Source organism: Brienomyrus brachyistius, chromosome 9 (assembly GCF_023856365.1).
Source record: "Brienomyrus brachyistius isolate T26 chromosome 9, BBRACH_0.4, whole genome shotgun sequence".
NCBI classification, from domain to species: domain Eukaryota; kingdom Metazoa; phylum Chordata; class Actinopteri; order Osteoglossiformes; family Mormyridae; genus Brienomyrus; species Brienomyrus brachyistius.
In genome coordinates this window covers 2,209,000-2,222,759 of record NC_064541.1, presented here as the reverse complement: position 1 = coordinate 2,222,759, position 13,760 = coordinate 2,209,000, and the positions used below count along the sequence as shown (strand labels likewise).

Sequence of the window (13,760 nt, the reverse complement as noted above, 5' to 3'; positions counted from 1 at the left end):
TGCTTAAATCTGTTTTGATCGTAAATTTGCCCGACACGTGTGAAGAATAACCACGCAATTCGGGTTAGTCGACAGTTTTTATTTTACAATGACAGCTGGCAGGAGGAGTCGACTGAAATTCTAGAGAAAGAGACCTCTGGATAGTACAGAAACTGGTAAAATAAATATAGACAACCCTGGTTAATAACATGGTGAGTTTAACAACAACTAACCAAAAAATAGATCCTGGAGGCATTTTACAAACACATAAACATTTTTAATGAACAGCGAAGAGAAAGTGGAATCAGAAAAGAATCAATTACAAAGCAGGAAATAAGCATGACACTGATCCAAAGCAAGCAGTGCGTGCTATTTGCTGTAGTCGGTGAGATCATTGATGTTCACTAGTCACTGGAATTACAAAGCTCAATTTCTGAAACCAGGCGATGGGGGAAGATTTTGTACTGCAGCCAAGTCGGCTCTAAGAAAGGGATGGAGAGAAGACATATTAATTTGGTATTCGTATATTAAAACATTCAATTTCATTCTAATGCCACATTTTTTCATGTTTCTGCAGATACTGGTAATTTTTGTGAATTAGCTATGGGTAAACTTGGCATCTATACTTGAAAAATGTTTCTGACCTAATCCTCTTGAGTAATACATTTTCTGGATGCCCCTGTGATACCTTTGATAAGCAATATAATCCACCTGACTGGTAGTAGAAAAAAATTAACAACAACTATTATAAATGATTCAATTATACATAACCTCACTAACTTATTAAGGTTACCCGTTGTTGTGGCCAACTCACCAAGGTAACAGTCTGGTGCTGGTAGTTCACCATCAAAGCAGGACTGCACAGCAGTGAAGCTGCACTGTTTCTCGGGGTGTTTGCAGTAGAAGGTGATGTTATCGCCATGCTGGACGGTGCCGTCAGGAATCTCATAAGGCCAGAGCTTCAGACCTCCCAATGTCACTCGACTTCGCTGTGCTGGGACTGTGCAGCGGGCTGAACATGAGAGTGACTGACATTTTGCTGTACAGTGAAGATTTAGACAACAAAATGGGTTTGGATGCCTCCATTCTGCATCCTCATTGCTGTCTTACCTCTACAAAAAGGAACCTCACTCCAGGTGCCATTTGATTGGCAGTTCACCCGGTTGGGGCCATCCAATAGGAATGTCTTCTTGCAGAGGTAATAGATATCCTCGCCCACTTCATACTCTTGTCGCTGAACAGCCACCAGATAACCGTGGTCCACTTCAACAGGTGGAGGGCAGAAAACTCCTAACAGGGAGGGAAATGAAAAGGCAGGGAGGACTGCTGTGCGCGAGAGGCGGGGTGCACAGTGCAGGCCTCACATTGGCTCCCTCTGAGCAAGAGTGCAGTTGCTAATTGTGAACCCCAGGTGGCAGCACAATGCTGCGGACAAAGGGCAGCCGCGCCAGCTGTCCTCAGCTTACATGCACAGCGAGTGGCAGCAGATTGAATTATAAAGCCCGTGGGACGTCATCTGCCAGCTCGCACTCAGCCACCTCTAGCCTGTCCTCCCTATCTCTGCATAACAATGATATGCAGACACTTACTCTGACAGATGGGATGAGGGTACTGCCAGGTCTGGTTCTGCTGACAGAAATTCTCCCTATTTCCGACCAATTTAAATCTGATGCAGGAGCAAATAAAGGAAGAACTGAAGGTTAATAATGACACATATACATTAACATACAGGAAATTATAAATTGTGGTAAACAAATTTATTTGGCACTGGGGCCTGACCAATACAGGTTCTTTTGTTGAAAAGGCCTGTAAGATGCCCTCTATGTAACATAGTGAGTCTGTAATAAATTAGCTCCGCGTATGTAACACCTCTGTGAAATTATATTTGAATTAATTTTTCTAATGTTTATTAAGAAGTGAATGACTTGCATCTGGATATAGTCATGTGCTGTGCAAAATATATTAGCTGTAATAAAAGAATCAATCTGAAAGAGCATGCATTACACCAAATCTCCCTGTCTCTTACCCAGGGTGGCAGCTATACAGGATATTTGAGCCGACTGCAGAACTGCCCTTGATTGTAAATTCGTTCCGAATCTCATCTGGTAGTGGGCAGTAACGTGGCCCGATTGCTGGAACAGCTGTTTGAATGGAGACGAAGCAAACAGCCAACTGGTAAGGCACGACTGGAATAACCGAAAGATACAAACTCATTCATTTCTACAGCGGCTGCCTCGTTACTGAGCCGTGTCCCTTAACCCATATGTCCTGTGCGTGTCTGTTTGCACCTTTTATCTGTAATTTCTGAACCAGTAAGTAATTATTCAATAGATGTCGTAGATGCCACAGGACGAGAAAGAGGAGGCAGGAGGCCTCAGGCTTTGCTTTGGAAAAGAAGCAGTAGTTTAAATGCACGTCTGACAATTCAAATAAGGCGTATGAACCTGGGAAGAACCAGCTATAGTCTTATTAGCATACAGATTCATAACCCTAAGATTTATTTCTTTTGTCTTAATGTTAAACAACATCCAATACAGGAGAACTCTGGTGTTTCTCCTGCTACACCCAAAGAGGGTGAGACAAACTTCACATTGTCCACGGCCAAACAGAAAAGGAGAGCGGATGTGATGTGTTCATAATGCATGGCAGGCCTTTGGAGCTGCAGTGTGTCAGGGCAATATCATTGTGCTTAATACAGCAACAGGCTCCCCTTGAAGGCACCTACACAGCAGAGACTCCTGCAGAGCTCGACTTTACAGATGTAGGGCTGCCAGGATGGAGCCTTTGTTCGGTGGGGGGTGGGGGGGGGGCATCCGCTACCTGCCGAGCCAGCAGGGAAGTGTGGTGTTTTGAGCTCCACATAGAGCTCTAACGGTGAGCTGGGCTACCTCCCACCGCCTCTCGCATTGCATAAAAGAGCCCTCGAATACCGGGAATACTTCAGCAAACAGCAGTCGCACGCAAAGTACATAGAACCAAAGAGGTTCACCAGCAGTGAGTGGCTGGAAGACTACCAAACATCCAAAGGCAGCTGGTGGTGAATTTACTAAAGGTATAAAGGGGAAACTCATTCCATTGGCCGCATCTAACACTGTTGTGCATTTGATAAATAAACTTCGATTTAATTTTGATTTGGAAACAACACCATTCAGTAACATTAATCCTAGAACTAACAAGCAAATGAACACACACGCACTTCCTAACTCAACACGTGATCTTTGCAATGACATTCAAAGTAAGAGCAAACAAAGCCTACACATCAACCCTTGAACTCACCTGTGCATGTTGGATCCTCGCCACTCCATCGCCGATCGCCTTGACAACGGCGGACTACCGCCTCCATACTGCCATCCATGGCGAAGCCAGGCTGGCAGCGGGTTTCGAGAAGAGCAGAGAAGGAGGGTGCAGGAGAGAGCAGCAGGGAAACAGTGTTTGGGTTGAGAGGCAGGGGCCAAGGGCAGGTGCGACCTGGGGAGTATGTGGAGAAGGTGGGGGGAGATCTTTAGAAAAATCCTGGGAAGAGTAAACGAAAACCGAGGAAAGAGATTCCAAAAAAACAGGACACCAAAATCAATGTTAATGGGAACAGTGGAAAACAAGATGGAGAAGATAGAAGATATGGACACAAACAGATCAGCAAGCTTGTTACAGGTGCACAGGCCACGTATGGAATGAAAAACAATGGCAGCCTTGGCACTTGAGCCAGTGAAGGTAGATGAGGGGATTGGTGCGGAACGCAGCTGGAGTTCAGCTCCCTCTGCTCCTCCTCCACTCACCTGGAGTCACACAGCTGAGTCCACACTGCCCGTCGCACAAGCACCTTCTCCTGCCTGGACAGTCCTTGTCCGTCTGGCAGCGCTTTGGGCAGCTGCTTCGCCTCTCATTGCCCAAGACACTGTCTGGACATGATTCTGTCTGTTCTGCTAAGGAACCAAGCGGTGAAGGAGCTTACGGAATGATACCAACAAATCCTGATAACAGAGACGCGCACAGACAGCATCGCTGAAAGACACAAACTCAGGAATCTGCTGTTCGGTGACTCTTGCACAGTTTGATTTTCAGAGAGCAGAGAATCACATTCAGATATGTAGTTATTTGCATGCTGTGAGAAAAAAAAATGCTAAATGGCTTCCTGTTTAAAATACTATCAATGTAAAGAAATGCACCAAAGCCATTGTGTTACCAGTTGCTTGGGAGATAAAACGCTCGGTACAAGCCCAGACAGCTAGAAGGAAGAAAAGAGAACAGTCCATCTTTCTTTGCTGGCTGGTAGGTTATGGAAGAGGCTGACAGAAAACAGGCGATACTGAATGTGGGGTGGGGGGGGGGGGGAGGGTACAGCCAAGTAAAACATCTGTTTTCTATTGAACATTCAAAATTGGGGAACAAAAAAAAAATAAATAAATAAACGGTGACTTTTCACCTATTTCTGTGAAAATAAGCTGATAACGGACCAAGCATGTCCAAATACCAATCAGGTAGCATCAGGAGTGCACAAACACACACACACACACACACACACACACACTATCTCACTCCATTCTGCTGGCTAAATACAACAGAGGCACTGTGTGCACATGATCCCGCAGTAACTCGGTTTGCTTAAGTCCTCTCACCACTTTCAGGACACATAAAAGCATGGAGCCTGTTGCTCAGACATTGTCATTGGGACCAAGAGTCATTATATAATTCATGAACCAAAAAACAAAACCAACAGAGAAGTAAAAGATGACAGAATCAATCTGGAAGTTAAAGCAAAAGGTGTAGTCAGTGAGAAGGGAATCGCCACTTTTGGAAAACTACATTCTCCAGCATCTTTTGGGAAGAACCAGTAGGCTTTACCTGTGCAGCTGGGTAGCAATGTGTGCTGATGGGATCTGTAGTGAATATTGATATTAATAATCATTATCAGAGGGTCTAAATAATCCACAGTCCAGGCTGGGTAGCAAAGGCTCTCAGTAATGGACTAAAACACACTTTAAATGTCCATTAAAATCACAGTATACAGTTTCTCGGCAAGACAAACTTTAGCTTTAATGCTTATACAAGTTCAGTTTTTAAATATTAAAAAGTGGACGACCATTTCGCTTCTGCCCTATACCTGACTGGTTTCTGGTTGCTCCCAGTGTCCTGCTTCACCTTATTCTTGTGTACTGATTATTCTTATGTCTTAGAATTTTTAAATTCACTATTAAACCAGGCTTTAAAAAGGTCTATATTAATTTATTTTTCAGACAAGACCTGGCCCACAGGAAAGTGAATTGTGGGAAACAAAAGAACTGGGACTTTCGGACGTGCAGGCACTGGTTAGAAGGTGGTTGTTAGTAGTACAAAGTGCATATTCCACCTTAGTGCCATAATAGCTGGAAAAAGGAAATCACATTAACTCAAAACAAAGGTCATAATCATTAACACACCAGTAACTAGTATGGAACTGATATCTTTACTCTTTGGCTTAGGAGGCCCAGTGATTGGATTGCAAATTTGCTTTATTCTATATACTTCACCTAAAGTGAGTTGGATATTAAGAATTAACTGGTTCAGAAGTAACAAAGTAAAACAGTCCCTAAAATGGATGTCTAATCATTTTACTCCAATAAATCTGAAATACTGCATATCTGTCAGAATGTTATGTTGCATGTATACACATACAGTTACATACTCACACATCCAGACATACACTATACATACAGAATAAATGAAGGGAATATCACTTTTAACATGTTGGTGATTTATGCTGATAATAGGTAGACAGATTAATGACTGATGGAAGAAGTTATAGAGAGCAGTTACACAAACAGAGCATAACTGCGGAAATGTCAGCTGTAGGCGTGTGAGAGAAGCCAGTGCACAGTACCAAAGGCTTAAAGGCCACAGATTGGAAACATTTTTATTTTAGTAAAATATCCTGAGCTTTTATAATTAGTAATATTCATAACATTAAACAAAAAACTACACTTATGTAATTCAGTTATTAGAATTAAGTCTCCAAGAACAATACATTAATGAATATAATCTTAAGTATTCAATAATAGCTTATAAACCAGGATTTACACAAAGTTAATAATTTAGCAGTATATTTGTTTTTCAGAGGATTCTTATACAATATTTTTAATATTGGTTAAAAAAAAAAAACAGTAATGCAGTTTTGACCCACGACACACTATCTGAGAACCACAGTTATGTACCAGGTACAGTTAAAAAAAATAATAAAAAAACAAAAAGATAAGGAAAGTGCTGATTCAGGCCATGGGGGGAGTGATGTGCTGTTCTGCAGGCAGCACACTGCCTGTGGATCAGTGCCGAGGTGCTCATCAAACTGGCTGTCGGCCTGGGTGAGCGTAGGCCCGATCAAATCGGTGCCTCAGCCCCGCAGAGAGAGGCACAGCGTCCTCTGCGGCTACATCTCTTTGCACCGCTGAGTAGAGACTGCCCACCCCCAGGGCCCCATTTGGGGTTAAACATGTCTATCCTTGGAAATATTAAAACATCTAGACTGCAGTTTGAAGCTGATTGATTTCACACTGTCCCTCTTATTTCTATACTGCTTAAATCAGAGACATATATTGATTTCAGAAGATTTAAAGAGCATAAAAAATTAATGACTTCACAACACAACTTAGGACCGTTTTTCAGTGTGCTTCCATAAAAACTCTCTTCCCAATGCCAGTCTAAGAGAAACAAATATTTTACATCACTTCACCCTCCATATAAGCTTGTCTATTCTTCTATAAACCATTCCCATTTCAAATATATTCTGTTAACAAATGTACGTTTTCTTCATTTCTTTGTATATTTAAAATCCCGTCCATTAATTTATAAAATATACAAAACGATTCTATAATGTCCTCTCCTGCCCTATCTCGTTCTATAAATATAAAAAAATATTTTCCTATGGCAACATATTTTTGCAATCATTTCTTAAAAATCATGCCTCTCCACTTGCTCTCTGAGATCTACAACAATTTTCTCTATTGACCAACAGGTTCTCTTTAGTTCACAAATATATATGTTTACAATAGTTAGAACGGAGTGAGATTCTCGCTTTTGTCCCTCTATTACATCATCTCCTGAGAGCTGCCCCCCGTCCCCCACACATCGTGGTCTCTCCCGGTCCCGCCTTAATGGTCTCCGTGGCGACTCTGGTACTTGCTGAGAATATCACGGCAGCGGCCCAGCTCCTTGCGCATGTCGGCCACCTCCCGCCGCAGGGCCGCATTCTCCCGCTCCAGGAAAGCCGCCCGCACAGAGATCTGGTTCTCTTTCAGCCGCCTGGCGTCCCGCGACCGTTTGGCCGCATCATTGTTTTTGCACCGCCGGTTCCAGTATTTTTCATCCTGTGGGTGAAGGGGCAGTGATGACATGGGCCAGAGCAGAGCAGCTCTGATAGGGTCGGCTTAGAAGTGCCGCCAGAGAAACAGATACAGCTCACTGCCTCACTAGTACAGTAGAACCATGGAAATGGAACAACTCTTATGTCAACCAACTCAGACATCGAACGCGTCTGTTGACCGAAATTTTGGAACGTTCCTGCTAAAATATGTAGGGATCAAGACGGGTTCAATTCTACCAATTCGGACCTCGAATGGGTTGGTCGAGAAAAATCTAACTGCAACTCGACCGAAAACTTGGAACACAACAAAACTAAACAGCTAACCTACTAAAACCTGTACGGATTGAGGCGTGTATCTGATGAGCTGACACAAAGGCAAACAGACCTACTGGGATGCTGATGCCTATGAATCCCTGTCAGTCTCGCGTCGCCTCGAAAGTTTGACGTGTGAAAGCTGTGTTCCTGTGTTCCGTGTGAATTTTTTTGTGCTTTATCTACAGTACATTTAGTGATACAGTAATCATGGCCTCTAAGAAAGTGAGCAGTGATAGCAGCAAACCAGTGAGAGCAACTGTAGAACCTAAAAAAGAAAATATAGCAAGACCTGAAGGTGGTGCACGTGTGTCTGATCTCGTTACGTAGTGTGGGATTGTTATTTATTTCATGTTTATTGCTTTTATACGTGTTCATTTGCATGTCTGTATTAGTTTCATATTGATCGTTAATGCTTTTTATCATTAGTTAGGTAGGTAAATAAGTTTAAACAGGCAATCATTTGGGGGTCTGGAAGGGATAAAATTCATTTACATTATTTCTTACGGGGAAATTCGACTTGGACGTTAACCGAATCACAACTCGAACACTATTATCAGAACAAATTAAGTTCATGTTCCAAGCTACCACTGTATATTCACACAGAATTAAACTTATTACATATACAGGAGAAAATCAACCAGGCATGACCTATTGCTCTCAGTAGCATAATAATACCAATCAAATCTGGGCAAAGAAATCTCCCCTGCATCATCAATCTCTACTGGGCAAACTGGGAAATATATCCAGGAATATTTACTGACTGGAGACTTAAGACATGCTTGAACAACAATGGACCCTGAAGAGTGTAGACAATTAATTACTGTGTTCATCACTTACACATAACCTGTACCGCAAGGTACTGATAATAGGGAGAAGATGATGGTTGATTAGAGGGAACATGAAAGTGGAACCAATAACTGCTACGCAATAGTGAAACCTCCAAGTAGTAACTGACAGTGACATTAAACCTCACCATTTCAGAAGATGTTTGATTTGGTTAATATACAAGCCTTTATGTCCAAACTTCCAATTGCAGTTTGTACTGAAATATCCAGCTCCTTGCTGGTGTCTTTCGACAGGCAGATTCTGTCGGCTTCCATCTCTATGCAGCAGTGGCAGCTGGCCCATAGGGGGCGTTCGGGTGCCGCCCTCCCAGATGTATATAAAAAAAAATATATATATATATATATATATATATATATATATATATATATATATATATATATATATATTTTTTTTTTTTTATCAATGTCAGTTTTACTTAATAGTGTGTGCCTACATGCAATCTGAATTATTTAAACAACATTTCCACCAACTGACTCTCATTCAACAGTGAATTTCCACCGACAGATTTCCACCAATCATTTCTCTTCTTGGGCGCTCATCAAAACGCCCCAGAAGTACAGCGAAATAGCTAATCGTGTATGGTTGCTAGGTGAATATAATAAAGATTTTGCCTATCAGCATCGCCGAATTAAATGGTTTTGGGGCACTGGAAATTTCGTGCCTGCTACAGAAAATGCAGGAAAGTTTTGGATCGATCTCAGGTCAGTTAGTCAGACAGAGAGATGATGGCGACGACGACAGTTGAGGGGCAGCTTCCAACAAGTTTGGTGAGATCGTTATTGAATTACCCTTTTGCAAGGGGGACGATGGTGGAAAAAATCCACGTTAAGGAGCTGGGACCCGACAAGCCCGAAATAAATATCACCCAGCCAGCTAAGGAAATTAAATTATGATTGTGAAATTGTTGTCATTTTCTGACTGTTCATTTGAATGCTTATGCTGGACTATGAAGGGAAATCTGTTGGTACGTCAGCCCCACCAAGAATTTTTTCAACCAGCCGCCACTGCTAAGCAGTAATTAAAAAAATGAGCTATGGTATTTTTACAAATGCTGGGTAGATGCAGAACATCCTTAGATGACCCTTTGGCAAATATGGAGATCTGGGTACCTTCATTTCGTCTGGTACCAGCATTTTTTGGGCCTTCTTGATTATCGGCTGAGGCCTGAGCTCTTCCTCAGTGAAGTGACGTCTCCGTGGATCAAAGGCCTCCTGTCCAGGGATACTGGACAGTGCCAGGTCTGCAGGGTCGGGGTCAAAGTTCACTATGATGTCATTCCCATCAGAGCAGGTGGGGAGTGGATGTGGGGGACAGGAGGAAGAGGAAGATGATGATTCTGTTGGAGAAGAATCCAGAGACCCTGCCTGGCCTCCTGAAAAAGCAGAAAAAAGATTTATGTTAGATACAAAGTCAAACATTTTAATAAACAAGAATAGGATATCATTAGGGAAAAACGTTTTTTAGAGGAGGGACAATTACAATAAAATAGCCCAGCCTGACAAGTTGTGACACTGACTGACCATCAGGTGGCAGCACAGAGAAGCAAAGCATTCACCTATTACCAAACCTCAGCAATCATCCATGGCCAAATTTCGAATGCAAATTCTGATATATTGCTATTTTTAAACATTGAAAATCACAGAAAAAAAATAAAACATAAATAAAAAATGATGTACACAAGAGCACGCATATTAAACACAATAACCCAAAAACATAACCAAAAACTTGTTTGTATTCATATCTTTGTGGGGACTCTCCATTCATCTCTATGGGAAAAACCCTAACCCTAACTATGATAGCCTTAACCCCTACCCAGCCCTAACCTTAACCATAAGTAACCAAACTAAATAAAAGACTTTTGGCATTTTTAGTTTTTTTTTTTATTGCAGTCATATATATATATATATATAGAACCCCCCACACACACTCACACACATTCACTAACTCTCTCAACCCAGTCAGTTTCTCAGTCAACAAGCTCATTCTTTGCACTGTAAACCTATGGTGACAAAAAGCTCAATAAACAGCAACCAAAGTCACATCTCCGCATTTGTGGCCTTTGCTCCTCCTCCTCCTGCTCCTGCTCCGCCCCTCCTCCTCAGCGGCACGTGAAGAGCCGTGTGCCCATGGAGCAAAGCGTGCGGGGGGGTCGAGGCCTAACGCACACACCCTACACATACTTTTTCCACTCCTGGCTCCTATTCTCGTGCAGCTTCAGCATTTCTGAAGCTTCAAAGCACATTCGTCCTCACGGCTCCTTACTAATAAAAGTGGGTCTGTAGGTGTCTCTTTTCCCTGTTCTACCATACTTTCAGAAATCATTTGTAGTGCTATTCCGTTTTCACACAAGCCATGACAGACATCGCTGCACTAGTATGAGTACAGAATTGCCTCCAAACTGTTCATAGATTGCATTCATGAAATTAAAACTCTAGCGTGACCAACAATCTGCAGCAATTTGAATTTATTGTATAATAAATTTATTTGAGTTACTAAAATACACAACAGCACTGACCCAACTGTAACCCTGACCCTCTCCAATATCCCTTGCACACACCCTCAGCCCAGAATACATATCTCAGGGCTGAACCATGACACTGTAAAACCACACCCACACCTCTATCTCCTTCTCATACTCCACCAAAATGACAGGCATTAACCTCTCTACTACAACCTCTTCTATTCTAGCGCTCGGGATCATTTTCTGGCTAGATGGCCAAGCGCTTGTTCCAAGTTCATTTCAAGTCCAGCTTCAGCATCAACTTCCATTTCCATTTTCTCCCTCCGCCATGGCTCACCGTGGAGACACTCTGCTCGCAAGCTTGACCCTGTCTGCTGCACATTGAGCGGCAGCAGTGAAGGAGATGAGGGAGATGAGGAAATAGGTGAGGAGATGGAGGACGACGATGAGCATGGAGGTGGGGGGGACGGGGGACACTGAGAGCTCTGACTGGGGATGGTCGACTGGGAACTCTGGGATGGAATCTGGGCAGAACTCGAGCTGCCGTGGTGCAGGTTCCCCATCCCGTTCTCGGTGAGGAACTCTTCCAGATCCATATACTGCAGCTGGAACAAGCTGCCATCACAGGGCAGGGTGCGCTCCCACAGCAGGGGGCCCAGAAAGGCAGATTGGGAGGGGGCTTTCGGGGATCTCCCATGGTCACCACCATCCAGAGAGCTGGACATCTCCTCTGGCTCTTCTTTCTCTGGAAACAGAGAAGCCAAATGACTGGTGTAAATATAATAGAGACAGAACGTGAGCCTGAGTAATATCACTGGCCACACAAATACTATATCAATACAGGAAAGATAAATTGCAACACTCTATAAACCCAAATAGGCAAAGAGATAACACATATATTGACACTGAAATAATAATATTTGGCAGAGAAATAGGACACTTAGGATAACACGAAGAGGAAAGATGGCTGACTGAACAAGGCAGGGTAATAACATATTATTGTCAGGGGTGCCATAAGGAAGGGTAAAGGAATGATTCCAAAGGCCCCTGAGTGACAGGGGTCCAAAAAAATTTGGAACATAACTAGATTGGTCGGGTTGGGGGACCCAATATGATAGGCTTTCATGGGGCCCAAAATCTCTACCCTTGCATACTCTTAACAATAAGGAGATGTCTTTTAAGATGGATTGTCCCAAGTACTCTAAAATGATGCACAAAAATGTTAACTGAAATTTGCTGTAGGAGATTTCATCAAAAACAATACTCATTGTCTCTCAAACCTAGTCTTAGATACTGAAAGCTTTCACCAACTGATACCCTGTAAAGAAATACGCCGAAAACAGATCTTTAAACGATTCGGTTTAGTGTTATTAATAAGGAAAATTATACAGCAAGGGCAGATAAAACGCATCTACAAATCCTACCTTTCATATCACGGCAGTCCTTGCTCTTCTGATCACCGTTTGAGGGTGACTGCAGAAGGGACTTCAAACTGGCCATGGAAGTCGGGTGTCCCGCACCCGGGGTCATTCCTGCTTGGTTACCGCTTCCAAATTGTGGACTAGCTCCAGCAGGGATGTCAGGGGGTACAAGATGAGAGAGCGGCCTGGACATTGCAAGTCGACAGCTAATGCCTTAAGAGGAGTAGGCTGCTTTGACAGGAAGGAGCCGAGGAACCAGCTGCCAATTTATCGATTAACTGTAAACTGAATTTCGTGAAGAATTCAAGTCAAGCTGCACGAAATAAGTTTTGAAAACCTGTCCATATTCCAAATTTTAGTATGTCTCAAGCCCGCCGGTGAGATAAGCTTGCAAAAACAGATACAACGTTGCTCATTCAGATTTTAATAAGTGTTCGCAATATAATCCACTTGGATGAACACGAAAGAATCGTCAAATGGATTTTGGTACACATGTAACCGATGAATCAATGCGAGGATCCATGAAAATAATATAGCAAAATATATAAGGAGACAAAAGTATCTTGTTATTCCCCCGTCGACAGGCAACGAATTCAATATTGTCGATTGTTATTTTCCCGTTGTATTTCAACGGAGTGATTCCATATAGACGATGTCAATCTGGCTTGATCGTCGCAAAACAATTCTTCATTCGTCCATGATTAAATGAGCAGAGCGTATGGCGATCAGGATAAAATATCGAAATCGTTGTGGAAAAAAAATCACCAAGCAATAGCAAGCACGATACAGCGAGATGCGGAGAAACTTAACAGGGCAAGGCTGGTAGTGAAACTCCGAATAACACAAGACAACTTGAAAAGAAACAGCTTCATATTAGGGAAAAAAACAATCAAGAAATCAACGGGGAAAAATAGGCGATCCCTCGTTATTATGGACGAACAGAAGACTAAAGACATACATTTGAATAACAGGAATACAGTAGCTATTATGACTAACAGCTGGTTGATATTTTCTTCTCTTGTCTCTGTTGTTCACTCCAGCTCTTTTTTTAGTTTCTCCTCCCCCCTCTTTCTCTTTCTATATATGTATCCAGCTACCGAGGCGTATCTTGCGGTTCAGCAGCGCCGAGAGTCAGCTGGGAGGAACACAGGCTGCCCCCCGACGTCACCCCCACGGGGCCGTGACGATGCCACTGTGACGTCGCTCAATGATAATGAAATGCAGGCCAATAGCCACGCTCCACAGATAGTCACACCCACAAATAACCACGCCCCACACACTGTAAGACTGCCCATTTTATTACAACATTATGCTAAAAAATTATGTTTTCCCTGTAATTAAGGCACTCCTTCGGGAGAGCGAAAATATTCGGCTTGGCCGCCAAACAAATGAGGAATTAAGCTCA

General features: G+C 42.7%; 2 protein-coding genes across 3 annotated transcripts; both read right to left on the bottom strand.

The window, feature by feature from the left end:
• Window positions 1-64: 64 nt before the first annotated feature.
• On the bottom strand, window positions 65-4,305 carry ntd5 (ntl-dependent gene 5). Of its 2 annotated transcripts, none has more exons than XM_049025786.1 (8): window positions 4,163-4,305; window positions 3,756-3,902; window positions 3,256-3,447; window positions 2,006-2,120; window positions 1,569-1,645; window positions 1,090-1,269; window positions 794-991; window positions 65-460 (listed from the first exon to the last, which is right to left on the bottom strand). In XM_049025786.1, the coding sequence occupies exons 1-8, from the start codon at window positions 4,230-4,232 to the stop codon at window positions 384-386; spliced, it is 1,056 nt and encodes a 351-aa protein (XP_048881743.1). In that variant the 5' UTR covers window positions 4,233-4,305; the 3' UTR covers window positions 65-383. The 2 variants fall into 2 exon arrangements, with proteins under 2 accessions (XP_048881743.1, XP_048881744.1); XM_049025787.1 differs by having other exon boundaries at window positions 3,756-3,899; window positions 4,163-4,299.
• Window positions 4,306-5,181: 876 nt separating this feature from the next.
• On the bottom strand, window positions 5,182-13,530 carry dbpb (D site albumin promoter binding protein b). Its single transcript, XM_049025784.1, has 4 exons — window positions 12,359-13,530; window positions 11,272-11,679; window positions 9,583-9,845; window positions 5,182-7,316 (listed from the first exon to the last, which is right to left on the bottom strand). Exons 1-4 carry the CDS (start codon window positions 12,546-12,548, stop codon window positions 7,101-7,103), a joined length of 1,077 nt encoding a protein of 358 aa, XP_048881741.1. The 5' UTR covers window positions 12,549-13,530; the 3' UTR covers window positions 5,182-7,100.
• Between the last annotated feature and the right edge of the window lie 230 nt (window positions 13,531-13,760).